The 26879-nt window shown below is 33.6% G+C and overlaps 1 protein-coding gene across 34 annotated transcripts in view; it reads left to right on the top strand.

Moving 5' to 3' along the window:
- Window positions 1–26879, top strand: part of RIMS2 (regulating synaptic membrane exocytosis 2) — a 447424-nt gene that overhangs the window by 317124 nt on the left and 103421 nt on the right. For 11 of the 34 annotated variants that reach the window (XM_021546502.4, XM_021546511.4, XM_021546510.4 and 8 more), the window contains one exon: window positions 26203–26235. The exons of 14 other annotated variants lie outside the window; for them this stretch is intronic. In XM_021546502.4, the coding sequence (XP_021402177.1) occupies window positions 26203–26235 (33 nt within the window). Of the gene's footprint in view, window positions 1–17633; window positions 17724–26202; window positions 26236–26879 lie in introns of all 34 variants that reach the window. 9 more of the 34 variants (XM_085573912.1, XM_085573915.1, XM_085573914.1 and 6 more) reach the window with 3 other exon arrangements.

Here is a 26879-nt window from a genome sequence, read left to right on the forward strand (position 1 = left end):
TCCTTAAAGAAAGATCCCCTTATACTTTACAGTATTAAAACCATTTAATTTACTTAATAACAAGCCACGAGATATCAATTGCAGTCTTTGGTTATACCACTGAGGGTCTTTATGTAGTATTACTGTGTTTGTCTCATCAGACTTTTTAATTTAGTATTTCCAATATTTACAGTATTTATTTCCATTTTGGAAACAAAACTTCATGAAAAGAAAGCTCTTGGTTTCTCGGATCATCACTCTATTATATTAATTTCTTTGTCACCTTATGTGTTGTGAATTGCTTATATGAAATAGTCTAGAAATTCCAGGAAATATTCACATCTAATCACGTGATGTTTGCTGTCATTGCTGTATATGCTTTTATGTTTTACCACTCTTCCCTGCTCTTTGCTTAGTATATCTATTTAGACTGTGAGCTCCTCAGGGCAGCAATTGTGAAGTGCTGTATATTATTACTGTATTTGATAGAGAGGGTAAAATTCTTATTTATTATTTACATCCTAGGTTCTATAGAGAGAAATGTAATAAATACCATAAAATAACTATTTTTTGTAGGAATTCTAGAATTGTTCCCTCTGGTAAGTACTGCTGGGACTTGAGAAAATATCTTTTTACTCAAAAACTGAGTAATATTTCCTTTTATTTTGTCTTTTGAAAAATGTAGTCTTTTGGAAAATCTGGGTTATGGAAAATTGTCAGATCCATAGATTCTGATGTTCTAATATACAATGAAAACATCATATGTAACTCAAGATGCAGTCAGTATCAGTAGTTCTGAAAAGATGTCTGTGACCACCTAACAAGACACATTTCATATTGAACTTACACATATAAAGATGGTAAACACTCTTAAAAACCTAACCCATATAGAGACAGCTTTCATATACCAACCCATATAGAGACAGCTTTCATATACCATTCTATGTAATTTTCTGTCATGATTAAGACTCATATTTTAATACCAATAGAGTTCTTCTTTGAGGTTTTTCTGTCCTTCTCTAGGATTTTCTAATATTTTTCTTTAAAGGGAGTAATAATTTCCTTTAAAAAGGATGGTGCTCTGCAAGAACAGCAGATTACTAACTTTGTTCAGTGACAGAATATAATTAAGATTAATAGCAGTCTTTTTACTGTGGAGAATTGAATTTTACATACAGTTATTTTAGGCAAATGAAGTACCAGTTACAAAACCTGAAATTTAATAGAATTGGAAACACTGACTATCATAAAAGGAGTTTATGGTAGTATTTAACAAATATAGTATCAAGTAAACTTGCAAGTTTTGTAGATATTTGAGTAAGTTTCAATGACCTTTTTTAAGCCCCAGTGAAAATCAAAACTTTTGTGTGTGGTTGGGAAGGCTGTATAACAATATGAAAAGATGTTGTCACAGAATATTCCTTTCTGCTCTTACAGAACATACCTTACTCAAATGAGAGAGGTGTTTCTGTATTATATGGAAACATGCAGTGCAGGTTAAACTTCCTGTATTTTGAAATCAAGGGTTTTATTGTCAACTAGATTAAGTTAAAATCAAACTGATGAAAAGAGTTAGTTAAAGGTATCTTATAGGCAATGATGAATTGGAAGTCATCTCAGCTTTGTAAAAGAGAAAAAGAAAGAAGGAAAAACTTATGTGTTGCAGACTCCTACAGTGGTCTCATTTTGCATACATTTGAATAATTTGTATTTCTTACAAGGTTGTATCTGCATACCTTTTCTTTAAATGTAGTACCAATGCCAGAACTCGTAGAAAGAAGGGAGTAATTTACTGCTGGAGGTGTTTTTATGTTACATGGCAGCACTCACTGGAATGTGGAATATGGTGCTTATGGCTGTGTGACTAGAAATGGAAGGGAAGGAATCTACAGGGAAAAACCCACCCATTTGGGTAATTGCCTTCCAAATTAGGATCACAATTAAAAAATATTTATTTAGGTTAGATTTAGTCTGTAAACTTTATTATATGGTTGGGAGTTTTTGCTCCAGGACATGAAGGTGCCTCTTGAATACTTTATTTCAAAATAGCTCAAAATGTTTGCTTTCAAGAAAGCTACCTGGGAGTAGCTATGAAGGACCATTCCTATCTGTGGTGTATTGATCCAAACATTTTAATCAGTGTCCCCCATGCTTAGTAGACCATGCAATATCCTTAGTTATGTTTAGAGTTTTATGGTTATGATTTTTTGTTAGTTCCTTAGGTTGCCACTGCTGTGTTTTTTGCAGTATCAGATTTGCCTTTTGAGAAGAATGACTGGGTATTTCTGAAATGCATGTCATTGCCTTGTCTACCCAGGCTATACCTCAGCATCTAGGCAGTTTGGGTTTTGCTTTAGATTTTATTACTCTAGTATATTTTCATGTTACATGGTTAGAAAGAAGTTCTGAAAGGATGTCTGGGTCTACCTAACAAATTATCACTACTGAAATGCCAGGACTTTTTTTTCAGCTAAACTTTTGCTTGTATATTTTAAAATTACACTAGAGATAGAAATATCTTGTTTAAATGACCATTTGTAGAAAGTATTGTTAAATTGAACTTCGTTTTAGTACTGAAATGTTGATGTACTATTAAGTGTTCTGTATTTTTCACACTAGTTGACAAGAACTGAATAGTGCAGTATTTATAGTTCTTAAGGGTTATCGTGACTTTTTCATTTATATGTGACTACAATATATTTCTTTGTTCTTAGCTGACTTGGCAGAAGGATGAAATCACTGACCTAATTAAAATGGAGAACCATAAAGTGAAAGTATTCAGTACTCACCCTTTCAGTTCCTTGTTAATTACTAATCAGGGAGAGAGTACTTTTTCCTAATATAGATTTTTGCTTTTCCTTTTAACAATAAACATAGCCCTTTCTTTCTTCTTTCTACAAAAACATCCCCCAGCTATTCACCCAACCCTAAAAACTAGAATTCATGTTAGCCCAAACAGATGTAATAAAACTTTAAAATTTGGAAATGAAATGCTCAGAAATATAACAAATAGTAGAGCTCAGTAAGGATTTGCCTTTCTATTTATGCTCTACCATAAAGACTTTCATTATATGATCTCATAACAATCTTGTGTCTTGGGAGAGTTATTTAAGAACCTGTTAAGGCCTGACATTAATGCTGATTAACTGTCCTCTCTTAACTTCAGGTGTGGATAGTCTTTTTCCAGAATTAAATGAGATATGAATGGAATTAACAGGAATATTTGATTAGGTTTAATCAAGGATAGCCAGAAACCATTAGTTAGTATTTGTATCTCTCTGATATGTATTCAGATCTCTAAAAGAGACAGATGTATAGTGACAATGTAGTGTTACAACTCATGCAGTCTGGAATAGAAGCTACAGAGACATTCTTATGCTTAGGAAAGCTCAAATACTGCTGACAGAAGTACATGCCATTTATTTTAAGGGATTTTCTCTCATTTAGGACATAATTTCTTAAATGAGAATTCATTTTGCAAAATGAAAAGGATTTTTATAGTTTTTTACATAGCCCTATCCTAGTTTGATTGGAGACACAGAAAGGTGGCTGTATTGCAATTGCAGAGGATCAGTATTGACAGGTCAAGGTACTCTATCAGCTAAGATTTTTCAGGGGTTTAAAAATACATGGCATATGGGTGTTTTGTTTTATTAAAATGATTGATCACATGTATAAAATATAGGATAGGATCTTAGATAACCTTCAACTTGGCTATGAACTTGATGTCTTAGGCAAATACAGTAGTCTAATAGATAGAAGTGTAGAGCTTTGCACAATCCTCTTTTTTGTGTGGGTACTTCTGTGGTACTGGCTGTTCTATGTAAGAAACCTTCACACTTGCACAGTGTAACTTTCATTTTGTGTGCTTGACAGCAAAGTAAACAGAATAGGTTAGTTAACATCAGTAACATGGCTTCCTTAGGATACTTTCTGAATCTACTTTGAGGTTTTGATTTCAACTACAATTTTGCAAAAATACCTTTGGATTTTGACTGTGGATGCTTAGTTCATTTTCCTGAGAGGCAGCAGAATCCTCAGACCCTGAAGAGTATTAAAATATTTAATTTGGATTGGTACAGTTTCCACAGAACAACTTGAACAAACTTCACCTATAACCCAAAGTTTAAAGTGCTTACTTAAAAGGTTCTGCCCTTTCAAGGGAAGTCACAGTTTATAAATTTCTCTTGGATTGGCAAAACGAGCAATTAAACAGCTTTATGAAATTTGAAGATCTTGCCGTATAGGTCTGAGACTACAAAGGACATGAAAAGAAAATAACTGAGAAGTCATACAGCTATGCTTACGGCAGCCATTGTTCATTTGCCTTTCAGGGATACCTACATGCCAAAAACATTCTAATTCAACTCTACTGAAAATGCTTTTTTCAAGTCTTAGGCACATATTCTATACATTCGTTTCTATGCGAGAAGGCTGACTGTATAGATTATATCCCTGCTGAATATTTTAATTGAAATTTTCAATGTCCTGATTTCAACTGGAATTTAAATGGCCTTGTTTTATCATGGAGTTGTAGAGCAGAAATCTGAGCACAGAGTAATTTGCATTGCACTGCATTGATTATAGCCTGAATTTCTCTATTAACCATACCCTCCTAGAAATAGTAATTTTAAAATTACTATTACATGCTAGCTAAATCTAAAATCAAGTAATTCAATGAGCTATTTAATTGAACATAAACTTATACATCTAAGGAGAGAACTGGAAAGAATTCTGGAAATCAAGAACATGAAAAATCAATACGCAATCAAAATCTAAGCCTTGAAAAACTACACTATATTGAATCCCATCAAAGCTGTTTAATAAATAATTGACATTTAAATTAAAGCAGGCATATAGTATATCAGTAATTCAGTTTGACCCTCTTCAATATTATTACTGTTGTTACCCTCATGAGCTTTCTCACAAAAGAAAGCTGTGGTTCTTTATTAATGACATTAAATATATATTGCTGTTTCTTATCATTAATGGCACTTTCACTGTTGTTCCCAACAGTATTCTCTAGTATTTAAATATGTAGTAGGCAACTGTAGATACTACTGGTAACTGTTTTTTTTTTTTTTTTTTGTATACTAACTACTCTGAAATCCAGGTAAAAAAAGCATATTACCTGGCAAATTGAGGATATTTTTTTCCAAGCTGAAAAAGCATTTGCTTTGTTTCTCCTTCTCTTTTTAAGATACCAAGTATGTCCATTAGTTTATGATTGATATTCAATTTTAAATATGCTGTTTAAGAATGGAGGCTTGGGCTTTATTCCCAGAAAAACTAAAACAAAGCCAAGCAGAAGATTTAAACTGATTATCTACCAGTATCTGTCTGTTTGCTCTGCTTTGATACTTATTGTCTGCTTTCCAGTGCTTAAAAATGTAGCAAGAAATTGATGACGAAGAACATTTAAGGCTGCATACAAGCATCATTACTTGCAGAAAGATCTCATTGAAATTAGCTTGAGATATAAATGAAAAATAGTACAACAATTTATTTGATCTTTGATTCACTAAAAAAAATAATTTCTGCCACAGACTGAGGGTTTGTATGTTATTGTGGATGTCTTTTGTTTGATGTTTTTCTTTTATTTGAACAGCTTGTAACAAAGCATGCGTGTTTTTGTCTTGCTTTTCTCCCATCCCTTGCTTATCTAATGCAGCAGGAGATGAAGAAAACAAGCGTGCTGGAGTTGAGGAGGCAGAGGTCGAGGCAGGTCTGTCTGACCACAAGCACCTTTTTCCTTAGATATGTTTCTCCTGAGTATATAGGGAAGCTTTACCAGCCATCTTGTAAATATATTGAACTTATAAAACACAGAGAATATTTTTATCATTTTATGAAAGAACAGCACACAATTTTTTTTGGTAGCATAATTTATTTGCCAGGTATGAATGCTTAAAATAATTCAACATGACAAAAAGTACCCAAATATTTTACTTTTTAAATTCTTTTTTATGGAATTACTCTGTCACTATGCTTAAGTAACAGACTTAGCAAATCTGGTTGGGTACTTCTTAGATGTGGTACAATCTACTTTGCATTAATAATTTTTACATGCAGGGAAATAATTTTTTTTATATCATGACAGTTTTTTTTCCCTTAGTTTGCATAAGTAGACTGATGCTGGACAAAATTAGTAGGCAACTGCATTAGATGGAAATACTTAGACCATTTTGTATGATGTCCTCAATCCTGCTTGGAAGACAGTTGGTAGTGTGATGACAATTGACAGTTCATGATCAAATCTAACAGTTGCAAATACCTTTTTCCACTCAAAAATGTATTTAAACATAAAATTAACTTCCAATTTCAGGAAACACCCAGTACAGATTCAAAGATATGCAGAGATCTAAAGATATAATTTCTCTGTTCTTCAGTTTCCTTTTCAAAGGAAGAATCATAAATGCATACATTTGCACTTACATACCTTGTTAATAGGTTACATTCTGTTGTACATAATTAATTAACAGCTAGTAGTCACCAAAAATGGTGGAAGTATGGTACAAAAAAAAAAAAAAAAAGATGAATTGATCAAGAAACACATTTATTTAATATTAGCTGGTAGGAAAAATTACTAGCCTACAAATGTGTGCCTAAGATGCTAAATACTGCTTAAAAGTGTAAGTGTCTGAATGCTGTGCCCTGAACCCTCTTCTCATTGTTATTTAAGAGAGGAAAATACAGATTACTATTTTCTTCTATGAAAAAAAGTCCAGAATAATTACTGTGATGGGACTCATTACATGCTCAAAACTCTTGATGCTAGGGTAAATTCATCATTTCAGTGGTGGAAAGGAGGTTTACTTTTTTTTTTAAATTTTAATTCTCACTTGTCCTTTAAGATCCTTCCCATTTTTTGTTATAGTAGAATTTACTTTTTTATTGCTTTTGTTATGATTCTGTCTCTGTGGTGCTCAGTGAGCCGTGTGCTGTGTGCTCTGCACTCTGTGTGTTTTGTGGTAACTCAAGCCTAGTGCATGGATTTTGCTCACCTTGCTTTCAACACGTTTGTGTGTGCTTGTAGTTACATTGTTCTTCATAGTAACTGTTCCAACTGTTAATCATCATTGTCTGTTTTTAATGTTGTAAAGACTGTGAGGAAAAACATCAAACCCCACCTGTTAATGGGCGAAAAGGCAAGTTGATTATGATATTGCTTATGAATTGTGGGTGCTTGAGAAATTTAATTTATTTTTTTGCTGCATGTGTGTGTGTTGCTTAGTTCTACTACCTCAAAATTAGTAAGTTCACATATGTTCAATTCCAGTGTGTTGTTTTATTTCTTGGATATAATTATTTTGAGCTGAGGTTTAAAAATATTTATTGGAATCAAAATCTCCAGAAGTTTATGTTTTGGCAGCTAACTGTATTATGGAAGATATTGTTTACACTAGGCAGATATGTGATCAGGTTGGCTATGGAGGAGGTAGGTTTATATTTCTTCTTATTTTGGAATTTCTAGGCTGCCTTGCCCTAAGAGGCCATGTAGAGTTTGCAGACACCTGCAAAATTGTCTGCATTTTCTTCCACTTTTCTATCAGGTCATATTCTTTTACATTACTTGGATATATATTTCACAAGCTTGGCACTTTTTAATGTGAATATAAAAAAAAATGACCATTTTAATTATCACATATTTCTAGAGAAAGGCTTATGTTATTAGCAATAATTTCTATTGTCTATTTTGTAGTCATATTTGATGTTCTCTTCTCTTTCAAATGCTGTAGAAATAAGCTTAATTCAAAGTCCTGGAGTGTTAACATGGAGATTTAGGTTTCTTATCTAAAAATAGAATAAGAAATTTGCAATGAACAACTATAGCTTACTTTGAAGTTTTACTCAAGTTCATGCTTCTAAATTGCTTTGATAATTTTGAAGGAGTATGTTACTACTTTTCCATGTACTTCTAAGACCTTATTACATGTAGATTTTGTGTCATTGCTGTCTTCTGCTAGTGAATGAAATATAAACTAGTTAGTATTTTAGATTTATTACAATTTGGGTATTCACTCTTCAGTTCCATCTCTACCAGGAGCCTACAAGGGGTATAGACCCAGTTACTCTGCTACAGACCGTTCTTAACTGTCTATTCCCCAGAACAACTTAGTAGAGGGAATACAGATATCCGGAGAGCAGGGATTCTCTTTTCCTGGGTTACTTTGTTGTCTGGGAAAGACAACCACATTATTTCTAATGGTCCTTATTATCAAGTGTAGGCAAGACCAAAGTGAGTGTCTTTGCAGAGAAGGGGCCGTGTCACCAGCCTGTCAGAGCAGTCACCTTGCTTGCTCTGGTGGCTGTGCCAGCATAGTCCTGAATGAATTCAAATCTGGGAGTCTGCAGTGGTAACTGTAATCCATGCTACTTACCAGATGGTTCAGTGTCATACTTTTAAGATCTAAATTTCAGTTGTACTAAGATTGGAGGCTTTTGCCACTGGCCTGACAAAGCTGACAAAACAATTAACAGTGATTTATTCAGGCTAAAGTTGGTTTTGTTCTCGGTTTATCTTCCACTCCTTGAACAAAACCAATATTTATACACTTATAGAGCCTGAAATATGTACATAGCACAATAAACTAACTACTACTAACTATTTAGATAGTTTGTCTCATAATTTTATTAAGTTCTCTAAGGCATCCATTTTTGTTTTAGAAGTTTTTTTCTGCAGAGCTCTTATGCTCCAAAGGAATGATCAGTGTCTACTACTAAATTTCAAATATTTATTACCCAATCTGTCATCCCTTTCCGTAGTTCCTCAGGTCTTTTGCATTTCTTTTTCATGTATTTTGTATGATATCTTTTGATCATTTGACCTTGTGAGAAAAGGATCCAGGTAATTCTGCCCTTTACTGTCTTAATTTAGGGTGCATAGAAGATGATGTAGTTACCAAAGCAAAAAGTATTTCATATTTTTTAACTCTTCAGAATATTTTATAGGATTACATTACAGCTTTGTCTATATTATGGGAATCAGGAATGCCTTGCAGTTCTCACCTCCCAGACTGAGAAGTGTCTGGAATATATTTGTGTCTTGAGTTTATAGCAAGACAAGACCCAAATCTCAGTCCTGCCCTTTCTGTGCACTCTGATTTCCTCATGCATGGGAGTCCCACCACTCTGTGAGCAGTCTGGATGCCTGAAGGAGTAGAACTGAAACTATGTTGTATTCCACATTATTCTAAACTGTTGTACAGTTTAGACACAATCTAAAGAATTTAGGTGACTGAAGGGCAAAGTAGCCAGAAACTCCACTCTGGGAAGTGATGACAGATGGACCTGCTTAAACTGACTTGCAGAAGTAGTGTTCAAATACACTTTTTTGAAAAACAAGTAGGTTTCTGTCAGGCCAGAGGGCTCTCTCATCTTGATGGCTGATCTAAGCACCTTTTTCCATTCTAAGAACCATTGTGGAATTGTGGATTTGTGGAACTGGGGCCTACACTTTGCCTGTACTATTGAACATGACAGCTGTGAGACTCCTAGGGCACTTTTTCTTCCTCTGGCTCACTGACTCCAGACTTCACTAAGAGACCACAACATCTTCAGAATTCTGCATGAGAAATTATACTGGATGTGTTTTACATGGGCTGTAAGAATACTTAACATATTCTTATGTGTTATGAGTACCTAGAGAAATATTGCATTTTAATTAAATTCTAGTTCAAGCAAAGTAAGGTTTAAATAAAGTATAGACCTGGCTAGATTGTGCTAGTTGTAGACAGGCACATAACTTCAATTTGCATGCTGGAAAAGGAGTGAAATTTAAAAAAACCCCACAAGACAACAGCACAAGCCAGTAAAAATAAAGTACCAGTAAAATGCTCTAGGCTGAAGAACCTACATTCTGTTGAAATTCCTTATGATATAGGGGCTATTTTACAAATTCAGCACTAAAACTACCATGTTTTAGATGTTATAGATGAGAAAGAGTCTAGATACTAACTTGTCCATAAATACCTTCAAATTTTACTTATAAGAAATTTGAGTCTGCATCTTTAAAAAGTACACTGCAATACCACATGGCATTTCTAAGACTGGTATGTGACAATGGGATGTCATTTTATCTGCTAAACAAACACAGTTTGTCTGGTTACTAGCCTAATGTTTGAGAAGTAATGCAGAAGAATGAAAACGGCCTTTTGGTGCAGACTGTATTTGCATTTAAAGGTGCATGTACAATTTTCATGTAAATTTGCATGTAAATATGAGCAATAAGAAAACTTTTATGTTATTAAGTAGTAGTAATTGACATTCAGAAAAACCTAGAGCTTTCAGAAGAAACAAATATGTGTTTTTAATCTTTTTGTAAGCCATTGAATATATTTTCTTTATTGGTTGGTATTAGTGCTGACATCTACTGGCTTTCAGACCTGTTTTGTGAGCAGAATGATTTTTTTTACATTTTAGACTGGTACCATAAGCTTCAGTCTTAGCTGCATTTGAAAAGGGTAGAGCACCTGTGATTGCTTGCAGAGCTTTTCTATTTTGTGTGTGTTTGTGACATATATATAATCAGATAATACAAAATTATTATTATTTTCTGCTTAGAAAATGTTTGAAGACTTACTATAAGTCTTTTTAAATAAATATAAAAATAACATAGAAAGAAAATCCTAAACCCTGTATCAATCTAAACCTTACTTTCTGCATTCTGCATAGTGAATTTATAGGCTGTTCACATTTCCTTGCATGCACAGAGTATTCCCTGACATCCAGGACATGGAAACACAAACTGAGGAGACGCTATGGAAAGGAGGCATAGAGCAGAAGCTTGTACTTTGCTCTATGTCTATTTTTGGACATGAAGTTTTCTTTTTTTTTTTTTGTTTGTTTGTTTGTTTGTTTTGTTTTGGGGTGTTTTTTTGTTTTTATTTAATTATTCATTAAATTCTGGAGATATTTTGATTTTTATTGTCTTTACCTAGTGCAGCAGTATGAGGATTGTCATACCAGCTCCTGACTAAAAATCCATGTAGCCCGGTGTCTGGTCTTCAGTAGACCAGGCGTGGATGCTGAGGGAGAGGGATCTAAGCAGGACAAGTGTTCCTGTATGGGAATGGTGTGGCCAGCAGGAGCAGGGAGGTCACTCTCCCCCTGTACTCGGCACTGGTGAGGCCACACTGTGAGTGCTGTGTCCAGCTCTGGCCCCTCAGCTTGGGAAGGACACTGAGATGCTCGAGCGTGTCCAGGGGAGGGCAACGAGGCTGGTGAAGAGTCTGAAACTCTTCAAGTCCTATGAGGAACAGCTGGGGTTGTTTAGCCTGGAGAAAAGGAGACTCAGGTAGATATCCTTATCACTCTCTACAACTCCCTGAGAGGTGGTTGCAGTCAGGTGGGGGTTGGTCTCTTTCTCCAGGCAGAAGCTGACAGAATGAGGGGACACAGTCTTAAGCTGTGCCAAGGGAAATATAGGTTGGATATTAGGAAAAAATTTTTCATGCAAAGAGTGATAAAGTTCTGGAATGGTCTGCCTGGGGAGGTGGTGGAGTCACAATCCCTGGATATTTTTTAAGGAAAGATTGGATGTGGCACTTGGTGCCATGGTTTAGTTGAGGTGTTAGGGCATGGATTGGACTAGATGATCTCAGAGGTCTCTTTCAACCTAGTGATTCTGTGAATTCTGTGAATTCTGTTCAAGTGTATAGTTAAAGCTTATCCAGGATCCTGGCTGCCCAGTCTGCTATGACTTGTGCCTCAGGAATCTACATAAACAACAGTGGTATCTTTGCAGGGTGCCTTCATCTCCCTCACAGGTTGTCTGTTTCTTCCCCCTTAAATGAGTCCTGCTGAAGTGCCCCGAGGTGCTTATCTAAGCCAGGGACTTGGAGGAGCTGTCCTTCCACATGTCCCAGAGAAGCCACTGAGAGTGGCCCGGCTCTAGCACAGCCTGCAGTGGTGCAGGCATACAACCAGAAGAGGGAGCAAAGCTGCTGTAGTTTCAAAACATGAAAAAAAAGATGTGAAACAAACAAACAACTCCTCCCCATGCTCGAAATTATACTGGAAAAAAAAGGCTTGATATTGGCTTACAAATAATGTTTTTGTGTTATTTAAATATATTTTACTAAATATTAATGTACTCATGTTTAATGTAACATTAACTGTTTTCTTCTCAGCCATTTGGAATATGAATTTTTGTCTGGTGTTGCTTTATGTTTTACAAATCCATTGTATTTATAAAAGTAGCAACATGTTACTCTGATTTTTAGCTAAAGATAGGCTGTAATATATCTTTTAGCTAAAGATAGGCTATAACTTTACTGATTGTTATTTCAACAAGGGCTCTCTGGGACCTTGCCTGAGTATATCTAAAATTTTCATAAAAATAAGCAATAGAAGATTACAATCAATTTATTCACCATATACTGAAATCCACTTGCAAAAAAATTAAAAATATAAATTTGAAATATAATTGACTGCATTTTCAGGTAGAGAATATGATAAGAAGAGACTGCTACTGAACTAGACTTAAGTGCTTTACAGTTTCAAATAATGAATGTAGGCTTGGAGTCAGCTTGTAGAAAATATTTCTGGAGTAAGAAATAATATACAGTGCATATTATGTTTTAATGCTAGTAACAATAATATGAAATGTAGATATGTTGCAGTACTTTTTATTGCTGACCTGATTATTTACATTGAAGTTCTTTTTAATGTATTCCAACTGTAGCCTCAGGAAATGAAGCTCAAGTTTTGGTTATTGGGGGTTTTTTGTTTGTTTTTTACTTTTTTTGCAGAATGTGTATGTAGTTCAGTAAGAAAGATGAACTCAAAGCAATAAATAATTAAGATATGTCAGAAATTTTATTGGAACATTCTATTAATGAAAAACCGTTATATAAGCCATTAATAACAATTTATTTATTTTAAAATTTTATAACATTTCTTAGCATTCATTAGTTGATTTGGCACTAATTTGCAAACGATTTTCATGTGAAGGTTGTGTGTACATATGTGTGTGTGTATTCCTGCCTTTATATGGTCCACACTTTGTCAGCATTCAGGGCAATGTTCTATGAAGCATTTAAGATTTGAAGGAAAGACAGATCATCATGTCTCAGATAAATGTCTTGTTCCCTAAGATACAGAAATATTCTATAAAATATTCTTCCAGTGTATGGAGAAAAAATTGTAGATCAACTGTTACTGTGACAAAAGAGGAAGCTAAAAGATTTTGTCCTCAGGTTGGCTGTGGGTTACCTGGGGAGGCAGGGGGTCTTGTTCTGTAGTTGTCAGAAAAAGACTATGTGTGTTCCTACTTGTTTTTGGGTACTGGATGAGTCTTGTTCCTGTCACATCAGGGTAGGGAAGCATCAACACAGTTTTAATGAGGCACCTGAAGGTTTCTCTGGTGTAGGAACATCAGCAGTCTGGCATAAAATCTTGATTGCTGCCTTTGTGTCACTTTGAGTTGGCCTTGATGCCATTCGCAGCACACTGGTGCTGCAAGGTGGGACTGGATTAATTCCAGATACAATTTAGTACATCTGGGAGGATTCATGCATCATGCTTTGAAGCCATTTGCTTTCCCCTAGTAGAGGTTTGACACACTGAAAATATTTCTCTCTGTTTGAGCTCCAGAGTCTGATGTCTCTTTAATTTTCTTAGGGAACTTGTTTTGTAAAAAGTAAAACATATATGCCATGAATTTAGTCTTCATTAATTCTTCTTGTTGTATTCTTAATGCACGAGTTGAGATCTTGAGTATATTATTCAAAATAGTTTCTTATCTTTTGACAGTTTATCCCACAGTTTTAATGACATCTTATTGTGCTGCATTGGTTTAAGAAGCACTAGCCAAATCCACTTTTGACTTAATTTTACAGTAGTTGTCACTATATATTATTAATAACATAATTTCTTTCTGAACATTCTTTATATAAAATTAAAAATAGAAAGAAGTTCTGAATACTTTTAATTTGCAGGAAAAAATGACTAAATTAAGCATGTCCTAATGAAAAAGTGAAGACTTTATGATAACCTAATCAAGTCTAAAACTAGAAATGCACTGATAAAAATTGGATCCCAGAAATGTTAGGTGCTGAAAAAAAGATAAAAGCTGAAGTGGATTTAATTTAAAAAAAAAAGAAAAGACAAATTCCAGTAAAAGAGAAAATATATAATAATGTTTCAAGTAAAGGGTAGTTGTGAGAAAAACTATTATGTTTGTAGTATTGAGAAAAGAAGAGAGGAGATGAGTATTGGCATAAGAAAAATACTCATCATTAGTATCTGGTATTTTGCTGCATCATCTTGTATTTCTGCAGTTTGCTGCATCATTTCTAATTCAATTGCAACATTTCTGGTGTTAAGCTGTCATGGTTAGAAATTCAGAAAAGCTAAATATATGCAACTATTCTTCTCATATATTATTTCCACATTTTTAATATTTTTCATATTAAATATTCTAAACAAAAGTGTAAGAAATGCTGAGATTCTACTTGACACTGTAGTGGAGCACCTCAGGCCCCCTCGCTCAGGCAGCACAGGTGAGTGTCATTCTCTCAGGGAGTGGCACACCCAGTGTCACCCCAGCTGCATTATTCACTGTGGTGTGCAGTGCCCAGGGGAAGGTGCAACAACTCAGTCCAAAGAAACAACTGCATCTAAAGATTGTCCATTTCATACTGGTGGGAAAAATCTGCATTGGGCACCTGTCAAATGCTTCTAGCCCTAAAGGTGCATCAGCTGGTTGAAATACTCTGACTCAAGAATCCCATATTTTATGTAATCTATATAAGACCTTTTTGTATAAATATTTAATAATTTTTCATCTCTCTTTACATAGAAGTCAAAGCTGATTATCACAACAGACGACAGAATTAAGTTTATGCTATGGAAAGTGAAAGTGAAAACAGGATACTGATGATCTAGAAAATGTATTGTTTCTTTCAAAATATTTACTATTTGACCAAAGTTGGCTTTGGTTAAAACAACAAGGGAATAGATGGTGGCCCTTTGCCTTGGGGAAAAAACCGAAATTTTAGAAACCAAATTGTGTAAGGTGCATTATTAACTAAACTTATTTGTCTAATCAGAGAGTATATGGTCAACACTGACATTTTGGCATTTTGAATAATAATCTCATGTTAGTTCCCAAACAGAAAGCTGTCCTTTGAGCTCTTCTTAAAACATATTTTCTCATCTTTGTAAAACATAGAAATGGAAATTAAATCAGAAAATGTTGAAGACAAGGTCAAATATTTGGTTAAATTCAATGGTATATCTATTTTTATTTCTCAGTTGAAAAAAATAACCATTACTAGTAAAACTCTTGCAATGTTCTAGAAATCAGTGAAGCTTTTCACTTGATCTGGAGTACTGCCAACCCCATATACTCAATATAAATGTTGTACTTAACTGCTGATAAAACTAAACAGCCATTTGAATTTAATGCTGATATGCCATAAATATAACTGAAGCTATAGAAAATAGGTCATTTGGAACCTTTTCTGGAAGTGTCTGCATGCTCATGCTATGACTTTGCTCAAAAACATATAGTAGCCTGTCTTGCTTTTTTTAATGTTGTTTGTTTTTCTTTTTAAGGCTAACATGAGGCAAAACTAGGATTATATTTGTATTTGTTTTTTATTCCCTCACTCTTGTCAGTTCAAATGTTACTACAGAGTGTTACCAAGAGGGTTAATTATTTTCTAGATTCTGGGCTCTCAAAGAATTATCAAGGTTTAGTAAAGCTTTTGTTTTGATAGGGAACTTATTTATAATAAGTGGTTTTGGTGGCTGAGACAAATACAGTTTTTAGGTTCAGAACTAAACCAGGAGCTCTGAAAAGGACTCTGACCTAGACTCAGAAAGAGAGAGTGAGAGAGTCTTATAAAATTTGCATTAAAATAGCATGGAAATCACTGGACTTCCTGATATTCTTCAGTATTTAGATTATTTATTTATATAATGAAAAATTCCTTTAGATTACTGTATGACTACTTTTTATATTATTCTAAGTATAATCTCCACTATTTGGCCTGAATTACAGTTAATGGTATTTTTTTCCTAGCAGTGACTAACTATTCCTTAAAATAAAAAGTAGTTTTTACTAGGGTCATTGAGTTCCTTGATTTGCTAGTTGAGAAGATACTTCTGGACTCATTTGATAAAAAGAAAGGATAAATGACATCAGTAGATATTTTATTGTGAGCTATGTATATTCACAGAGAACAAGAAATAATCACATTCTTGCTAGGAATAATAATGTTAAGATTTTATTTCAATGGTTTGGTAACAGAATGCTCTGTTTGAAATTTCTCAGTACTCACTACACATGGTACTTCAAAGATGATAGAGTCTGTTTCATCTTGCATATCTGTGGTGTCATGAAATCATTACAGTGACAATTTTACTTAAAGCTACATTTCCATCTGTTTCAAAAATCAAAGCAGTCTTTTATAGGACTGCAGTTTGTCATGGACCAGCAACAGCCACAGAGAAGAAGGCTGCAGGATGCATACAGATAACACTTTCAAATGTTTACATTTTGAATGTTAGATATTCATCAATTTTCTTGTAAAAGGAAAATAATAGTAATAAAATCATAGGCTAAAATCTTTTGTGACAATTTACTTTGAATTTGTAAGATTAAAAATGTTTTCCATGCCTGTCATATTATTCTCCATTATTGGCTATTTATGTGACCATAAAAGTGATAACATGTGTGGGCACTGGTTGTGAGGAGCTTCACCCTTTACAGGATAAGCAAAATAAGCAGAGTCTTAACAGCCCAAAGCAAAAATGGAGCTTGGAGTGTTGGATCTCTCCTATTAATTGGTGTCGATTCAGTTTTGCCATGAGAATCCAAAGGGTTTAAAACTGATAATATTTATGCTAACTACCTAGTTTGTCAGAAGACAGAGAATTAAAATGTAAAAAAAAAACATTTGACAACTTCAAAATGCTAACAGCTCTCAAGTCTAGAGAATGTAGTTCTGCGTACATGCTTCAATCTAGCTCTTTTCCTGAGCAGCTACATCAGAAATGCCAGTTTCAGAAATAGGAATGATTGGTGCAACAGTTCTTAGTGAGTAGTTTAATCTGTCCAAATTAAAAACTTCATTTAAATCAAGTTCCAGATTTTGAAAATAAATCTGACTTAGTTTTGACTTAAGAATTAATTGTTAAAAACGTTTTCAACTTAAATTAGGCACACATGGTTGCTTGTTTAGGTTTTTTTTTGTTTGCTTGTTTGTTTGTTAATTTGTTTTGTTTGGTTGGCTATTTTGTTTATTATATCTTTGCATGAACTTTTTAACCAAAATATTTCTAACTTCCTGTATAACTTACAGAAACACAATGATAATGTAAGAAGCTATAGAATGTAGAACACTAACTTTTAAAAATGGGCCAAATTATTGTGTAAACAAGCCCCTGTTTTTAATACCAGTTGTTAAATATTAAAGACAGCAGAATATTTGACAAGTTACGTAGATACTTTCGGATAAAATGTGCTGTTCCAGGATGTTTAAGATGTGTAATAATTCTCTTCACCCCCGGCCTCTAAGAACTAATCTAAATTTTATTGTTAATCATAATACATTTGTTTAGCTCAAGTTATCCCAAATGATATTAGGTGTATTATAATGTAAGTTACATAATATTTCTGATTTTTGTTTTTTGATTTACACTAGAAGTTACATGGGAAGACCAGCAGAAAAAGGTGAATGGTACAATAACTGATGACAAACCATTGCCGAAAAAGAAACACCATTCTGAGACAGGTTTGTCAGGGTTTGGAAAACCACATGAAAGCATGAGACTATAAAACCACATTTCATGCTTTTGTAATGCGTGTGTGCTTTATGTACCTTATTTTTTCACTTTGGTGTGAAATATTTAGCATGTAGAGACCATCTAGATTACATAGTTCTGTTTTAGAATAGCCAAAATAGATCTGCTTTTGTAAACAATTGTGTTAGAATGCACATACATTAGAAAAGAGGTCTTCTGGCACAATATTAGACATAGTTTGCTTTTTAGTTTTGAATTTTGTTATGACAATATATTTGTGCAAGCCTCAAGAATCCAAGTATAATCTATGCTGATTCTTATTTAGTTGACCAAACCAAGGTATCTACTGCATGTATGGTGGGAAAATCATCTTCTACAGACTTAAATCTCAAACCTTCTTTCACTATCACACATGTCAGAAATAATGTTCCAGTGTAATTTTTTATATAAGCTGCAGTTTATATCTTCATACTTGGAAATGCTCAAATCTAAAAAAATCTCTTCTTTCCTCCATTCTGTAAGTGAATGGATTTCTTCTGAAACTAAAAACTATCATAAACTTTCTTTCACCCCAAATGTCAAGTTCAATTATTCCACTATCTTTGTTCCTACAAATGCATAGCAATAAAATGTAAACCTAGTAATAATAATGATTATAATAATAGTATTCTGTCTTCATAATCATAGAATAAAAGGTCTTAATCACATTAATTTATACAGTTGCAAAGGAGTAGAATTTATACACTTAAAGGAGTAGAAAAGGTAGGGAGGAGAGAAGGAAAGGAAAGGGAAAATGGGATCTTCATATTGCAGGTTTCATCCTGTATTTAAAGATTGATCCAATCTACTCAAGTGAATGGGATTTTTGAGTTGCAAGAATGCCTTGCTTGAGTTTTGTATTGCAAATAACTCTATTGGTCATATTAGTTGTCTCACTCTAATAACATCCCTTCTCCCAGTCACACAAATTAAAATTTACAAGATTGGCTAGCTATATCACCTTCTAAATTAACAGTGTAATCTCACCTACATAATAATATAATACTGATAATATCCAAGTGTTTTGCTGAAGTTCAACTATTGTACAGCTGAAAGTGCAAGACTCAGAACTGAAGAAAACCAGCAAAATATTTCTTGATTCTCACCTAGGAATTCAACAACATAGCTGTAAAAGTCCAGATGTGCACTTGCAATTCCTGTTCCCCAACTTTTTGATGCATCAGAAGAAGTACAGGATAAAACAAATACTGTTTATAAGAATCTGGATCAGAATGTGCTATATCTTGTTTTCCAGCTGTTTTAACTGTTGCATGATAGAATAAAAATACAATGTCTGCACATTTGCGCTGTTGTCTTTCCAGGAAGAGTTGAGCAGAATAGTGCCTCTGCCCTGACTTTTCCCTTATGTAGTATCTAAGTAGGATCATTAACTCCCTCTCCCAGCTGAGGTGGGCTTAGGACTGTGTTTTAGACAGATAATTTATTTATAGTTACTGGCAGTACTTTTAGGGCCACCATCTCCATATTTTAGAAAGAGGTAACTTATTTTTTAGATGGCTACTCTTGGGGCATTCTACATTTTGGAACATGAGTAAAATCTTATCATATCTTATAATTGAAAGACAAAACCAGCAGAATAATAGAAATCGGAATCAAATATGAACAACAAAAAGTTCTCACTTTACAGGTGTTCTGTATATTAAAATGATAGTTATTTGATTTCTATCTATTATTTTGTCTGGAACCGAACCACTGATCTCCACACAGATCTGGCTTGAAAAGCCAACTCTCAATTGTCAAAGTCTAGAATAGACACAAAGTTATGTAAAAGTTGTGTTCTTCACTTTACAGTCCTAAATATTTCTGTGAGGGCTGATGCCTGATAAGAACATGACTTCTGTTTTAATTTACATTATCAGTAATGTCTTGTGCATGGGATGATGATACATCTGAGGTGGATCTGAACAACCTGCAATGGGCCTCAAATGGCACATCCCTACATTTCTCAGATGCTTTTGCAAACTGAGTCTGTCAAAAAGATTTATGTACTTCAGTGGTAGGACTGGAGTAATGCAACTTCTAGGACTAGCTGTGTGTGCACACCACTGTTTTCTGTAGACATCCCTATATCATTTCAAACAGTTACTTTTCAAGGCATAGCAGTCAGGACATCTAGAAGAAGGTGCCATAGCACTGTACTCACATCTGGAGTATTATATCTGTTACCATGATATAACTGTGATGCAGCCTACCTATGGAAGCTTCAAATTCCTTGAACCTTTACAATATGGCATTTACCCTCTGTAAGGACTGCAGTTTCTTTAATCTGAGAATGCTTTAAATGTTCTATCTGCACAGCAAACAGTGAAGCAATACTACTAAAACAGTCCCTGAGTGCAGAGGGTGCAATGGAGGCAAGAAGGAATAGGGACACCTCATAGTCCCCTGTTTTGGTTGCCTTTTCATCTGTTGATGAGTTTGCTGATATGATCTGTTATGAAAGCTTATACTGTCTTTAAGTGTAGTTTGTCTGTTAAGAATTTAACCTAAACAGTGCCGTGGCAGTAGTATAGCTAAGAAAACCTGGGAGAACAAATAAGCATTGATTACATAAGTACCATGAGTGGAAAAACTGAGATCTGTGAGCAAATTGTGGAGAAAAACCTGAATAGTTAACAAAAATAATTTCAACCCCCAGAAAAATAACAGTAATACTGTAACTTGTAAAGCATTAATAGTCAATAAATATGCACGAATAGAAATGGGATTAGCAAAAATTTTTGAGGACAATTAAAGGTTGTTAAATAACATGGCAAAATGGTTCTTGTGTTGAAGACTTTTCAGTAGAAGACGATCGTAAGATTTCTCTTCCTGAATATCAGAAATCAATGTGCTTTCTTTTTTTTAACAGTGTCTTTAAGCTCTAAGTTCTGATGCAATTTGCAGAATTAGTGTTATGCATATTTCCAGTTCAACTGTATATATGCAAAGATTTTTAAGGATTGGAAGGGTAAAACTACAGAATCGTAGGTAAGCATAACATAAAAATTCAAGCCATATTTTGAATCTGTGCCCTTCCTTTAGCTGATGTCAGCACTTGGTCAGAGAATACTCCATTCTAGGACACTGCTAAATCAAAAATCATGAGAAACAGTTGCTTGTTCATACCTGAGATTATTAAGTACCTTCAGCACGCACCACTGTGTCTGAGCTGTGATAGGTGGTATCTGAAAGAAAGTGAATAAAACTCTGGTCCTCTAATAAGATTTTGTTTGTCAGTGAAAAGAAAAGAATAAAAAAGTACAGCAGGCATTTTTACATGGTTTTGCATTTTTATATGTGAGGCCTGCAGAAAAGAAGTTGGAAAAGAAGGCTGTGTGTAGAGAATGTGTCCTGTACTGATACAGATAAGGCTAGGCAGGATACTGTTTTTTTAAAAAAAAGCAATCTTCATCTATATCATCACTAGTGTCTTTTGAACCCATCAAGGTAATTAAAAGGGAAAAAGGACATAGTTTAGGGTACCATAGCACAGATACTAATTTCTGTTCTGTCTCATGACCCAAAATATTGGAAGCTGAATATGGTCTAGCAACCTGTGTCTCCATCCAGAGGTGAAAATGCAGAAACTGCCTTTGTAAGATAGTGAAGAAAACTGTATTTGCTTTCCCCTGTTTTTCCTACAGAGAGGCAGTGGGTTTGATGACTATTACCTAAAACTATCCTGTAATGGTTTCATTATCACTGGCTGTTGAGAACATTGCAGTGTCATCAACTATCTAACCTTTGCCACAGAAACTTTTGATTTTCAAGGTGCAGTTGGAGAACAGAACTCTCACAAAGTGCTGACATAATATTATTGAACAAAATGACACAGGGTAGTTAAAATGGATGTATAAATCTTGGACTGGAATTAAAAATGAAAAATTAAACTCAATTAAAAATTGAGTGTCCTTGTAATTATTTTGGGGAAAGGCATATTTATGTAAAATATGGAAGTAAACCAAAGTTTTAGAGAAATCGCAGCAAGGGTAGGTTAAACACATCAGAAAATATAAAGGTAGTGTATGCTTACAAATGGCAAGTCTTTAGATGGACAGATTTACTTTCAGTTTAAAGGGAATCATGCTTATTTCTGTGTGTGGAAGATTTAAGTCTCTTGGGCAGGATTATGCCATGACACCTCCATAGACAAAGACTTTCAGAAATCTAATGTTATGTAATGAAAACTAATTGTAGCTTATCTCTTACCATGAATTCAATTGACTGGTGTGAAAAGAGTAGTCAAAAATAATTCAAAATTGTGTTCATTTTAATAGAAATTTGTAGTCAGAAGTGACAGTATGAGAAATTGAAAATTATGAAAAGGGATATATAGTTAGAAATGGGTTGGAAAAGGCAAAGTGATTATAGAGCAGAGAAAGAGAGAGGTAATTGCCTTCTCTGGATTCATAATATTTCCAGTCCAATGTGTAACTATACTGCATTAATATATTGTTAAGAGTTACTATTTTGTCTTCCCCCCCCCCCCCATAAAATTATCATATTAACTTTATTCAGAGAAGTGAAACAATAAAATCTCTCTCTGGATTCTTCATTTATTTTATCTCTTGAGACTTATGAAAAAGCTATGCAATCTACATGGCTTAATTTGCATTAGAGAGTTTATGATACTGAGAATATTTACAATTTCTTCTTCTGTTATTTTCTCCCATTGTCTCTACTATCCTTGTCTTTGGATAAGAGTAAGATTTTTCATACTTACTGTCTTTACCTATTGTGATTTTTATATAGTGTATATTACATATATCTATATTATATAATTGCAGAATTAAATGTATTGCTTTAGTCTTTCATGTATTTTCTTGCTGTATTTTTGAGTAAAAATGTCAGCATACATCCAGTATATAGATACTATTTTGTGTGTATAGGTTTATGCTTTAAGGTAAAGAACTATAACTAAGAGGGAGAAGCCTCATTAAAAAAGTTCAGAAGTGTGGGACAGGCACTGTGTCTAATTGTGGCTTAATGCTTTTAAAGATCATTAATTAATACTGATTTTATTCACATCCCAATGTAGTAAAATAGCCATTTTGTCTAAATTTTCTGCTAACAAATACCTGTACTCTTAGCTTTTTCTATCTACTCTTGTATATATGTATCCTTAGCATTGCAGAGTTTGAGTGGTGTCAGGGGATATCTTCCCTGAGAGTTAAATGTATTATATCATTTTTCAGGTCTAATCTCATCCAGATTAATGACAAAAATTTATGGTATATACAGACTCTATGGAGCATTTCTGTCTTTGAGTCTCTTCTGTGTTTTAATATGATGCTTACTTGATTGTGCTATTGCAGATCATATTTTGTGAAGAGTGTTCAAAAATGAGACTTTACAAATCTGAGCTTCTGTTTGCAGTGAAAGATCTTTGGTTCTTAGAAAAAGATAAAAAATGAAATTAAGAAAACTCTTGAGGGGAAAAAAAAGAAGAGTAATTAACTTATGTCTCTCTGTCCTCTGCTGCTTTAAGAATTTTAGTTGGGTGTGTTTGCCATGTTAAGTTTTTTTGAACACTGAGTTCCCAAATACTTCTCTTCAATTAACAGTTCTATGTCAAAGCATGATAAAAGAGATGGTACTTATTTTGGGCATGTTTCAGACTTAAGTTTTTGATAACTTTTTATGTTTATTTATTGAGATTTTAATTTGTTTCTAAATCTGTATATAATAGCCTTATACATACTACTCTCCTACACTGAGATGAACAATTGATGCAAATAAATGCTAGTTCCACAAAAAATCAATATCTACAAATGGAGACTGACTATTGATGTGATGTAAATTTAATGGAGCTGGTGACATAGTTTTATTCTTGCAATTAAGTGTATTTCTATCAAAAAATATTATTTTGTAGATTAAAAGCTACAGAAACAGAGAATTTTCAAATTCTTGTTTGAGATTTGTGGCATGGCATCTGAGTCAAGAGAAAAAATGATTCATATAAGTCATGCTGTTTTTAAATTAATCAGTCTGTTAGTACTTTCTTCTTCACATCATTATTTGAAAGAAGTTGGTGCATTACCATGGCACAGCTTCTACTAATTCTTCCATATTTCCAGCAATAAATACAAAAATATTATGATCCATTTATCTCAATAGGTCAGGTAGCAGTTGATCAGGTATCCACAGTGAGACAGCAACTATTATCTTTTATCCCCCTTGACTTCTATTAGAATTATTCTTCTAATATGTTTGATAAGTAAAAATCTAAAACTGAAAAATATTTGTAATTAATAATGATTTTTGATTGCCACTTTGATATGTAAATATTTTTTTTCATAAAAAATATTTTGCATGAGGGCTTTAAAAACAGCTATTTTTAAAAAGCATTGGTATATGTGACTGATATACATGCAAATAATGGTCATTTGATTCTAAAATACTCAAAGAGACCTTCCTTGCTATTCAGTTATGTCTGTCTGGCATTACTAGAATACCTTGCATTATCTTACCAGACATATTCTAAGTTTGGAAATAATGTGTTTCAATATTTTGAAAATTTGTAGAGAAGGATTTATCTTACTGCAGTATATGTCTCAAAACTACTCATTCTTATGTATATTAAAAAAATAAACCAAGGATAGTGGGGTCTTGGTAGAGACTTTCTAATAACTGGTTTTACTATAGTAGGAATTCTCACTACAGGGCTATACATAAGTAATATAAAATATTTTCAGAACACTTTGAATACTTTTAGCTGTGTTTTGGTAGTGCTAATAATGATTTATTTATTTATTTATTTATTTGGCACTTACAGCAATTATAGCTATATTAGTATGAGTGCAACATGACACAGAGAGATCTTTATATTTGCTTATTTGTATTTCTTCCAATGGATTTTTTGTACTTGCCATGATAAAAACATATTTATACTCTATTATTGTTTTTTTAACATGTAAAGATATAGCAACTTTTGTCAAAACTGACAGCTGCTATGGTTTCACACTATATATCTCATATATGGCTTTAATGTGTGTTCATTCTGTAAGCAAATTTAATTGCCTAGAATGAATTCTAATTATGTATGTTTCAAGCAGCTTGGTTTAGCAACAGTTTTGGTACAGTCTTGGCATTAGATAGTAGATTAAAATATAATCTGACGCTATACTATAAAATTGTTGAAGTAAAGAAGACAATGGTTATCAGATAAAATTTGGTGTTGTTTGGTTTAATTGGTTTTGTTTTGTTTTACTGATTTTGTTTTACTGATTTATGTTGCTTAATCTAATTTTGCATTTTTTTCAATGGCATCTTGATATTGACTGTAAAATGCCAATAAAATTCCAGATATGGTGTGTAAAACTTTCTGGACTTTATCTAGTATCTTCAGCATTAATAATTTATGAGCAGTGTTTTGTGACTCATTAGAAAATTGCATGTTGAAATTAGGCCAAGTTTATGGATTTTTTTCTATTTCTGATGATTTTGGGAGAAAGCATTTGTTCTGCTAGCAACAGTAGCTTCACAGTTCTTTGTAATTATTATTACTTTTCAAGATGAATTCCTCCCATTCTTTTGCTACAAGTAGATTTTCAGTACATGGCATGGCACTGTCTCTCAGATGTTTTCCGTGTCTAAAATGGCAGTGTGCTTTTGAATGTGAAGTAATAACGTAAGTAATGAGATAGTTGCTTTGGAATTTGACTTGCATGCATTTGTAGTAACTTAGACTTTTGTGACATGAGGCCAACATTGGTTCTGAAAAAGTATCCTGAGCTGGCCATGAGAGTTAATAGCTATACATTCTCTTTTCACACGTTCTATATTTTGGTCTTGATAATTTTGCCTTGCACAGAGCATTACAATAATGCAGTCCTTTCCAGAGTGTGTTATGTGGATTCTGAAATGTCTGAGCTTGTACATACATTTGCAAAAAAAAAATTATTTTCTGTCTTGGTATCTGAAGTTTGGTTCACCATAAATTACAATAATTTAATAATTGAAACATCTAACAATACGAGTCCCTTGAACATTAAACTGAGTGTTTAATACTTGAAAGAGAAAAATAATATTTGCATTCAAGTAGATAATGTTCAAAAAATTGAACAGTCATGAACAAAAGTATTTATGCTAGTTAACATACCTTTTACTATCTGTCTTTTTCTTCAGCATCATTACAGGGATTGACTTTACTGTCAGTTATAACTTTTATTATTTCCTCAGCTTCTATACTAACTCTGTCTTTGCTGTTCTTTTCTAACAACAGTAGTTTAACCACTTCTTTCTCAGCTTTCTTTTTTCTTCTAGTGTCTTTTATTTTTTTTTCTCCACTTACTAACTCTGCTCTGCAGACTTCTCTCTAAAACAATTTTTGGCCCTTTCCCTCAGTGTCAGTTTTAACCTTCTGAATACATCCTCTCACGCCCATCTCCTTTGTCTATGTCTGTACATTACACGATGTGATCACAGAAGAAGCGGAATCATCAAGGAGAACAAACTCAGGTCTGTCTCTTCTACTGCTTTTCTCTGTGTTATTTTTTAATTTTACCTTTTCTATAGATTTTATCACAGCTCGCCTCACATACTTTTCCCTCTCTTCCCCCACAATATACTTGCAAAATGTTGTCAAGGTGTATGAATTTTAGTTTAAGACACTTCTGTAACTTCTATTACCTAGAAACTATGAACTCTATAAAAAGTGATGAAAGGTAGCTGATGACGAGTAGACTATAGCTTAAGACTTTAAACTGATTTGATTTCTATCGTATCAGTTCTTATTTCCCATCTCAAATAATCTGAAAATTAGCCTTTAAAGTTCTAGCTAACATAGGAAAACAATCTGTAATTTGTTTATCTATGCATTTGAAAACTACAAAAACTGCAGAAACTCTTCTATAACTAGTTCTTTTTGACTCTGCAAGGATATAATGTCAAAATGGAATAATTTCAGTAAGTTAAACTTCAAAATTAGTTTTTAGCACTAGAATTTCTAAATTAGTTTCTTGAATAAAACCTGTTTCAATTAGTAGAGGTTTTAGTGAACAAAAGCTCTTTTCTCATACCAAAAAGTGCAAATCAAGAAGTTATGATAGTCTGAGAGCAAGAAATCAGAACACTGAAGGAGTCCTCACTTAGCTGTATTGTTT

The sequence above is a fragment of the Lonchura striata genome, chromosome 2 (genome assembly GCF_050655825.1).
Source record: "Lonchura striata isolate lonStrDom1 chromosome 2, ASM5065582v1, whole genome shotgun sequence".
NCBI classification, from domain to species: Eukaryota; Metazoa; Chordata; class Aves; order Passeriformes; family Estrildidae; genus Lonchura; species Lonchura striata.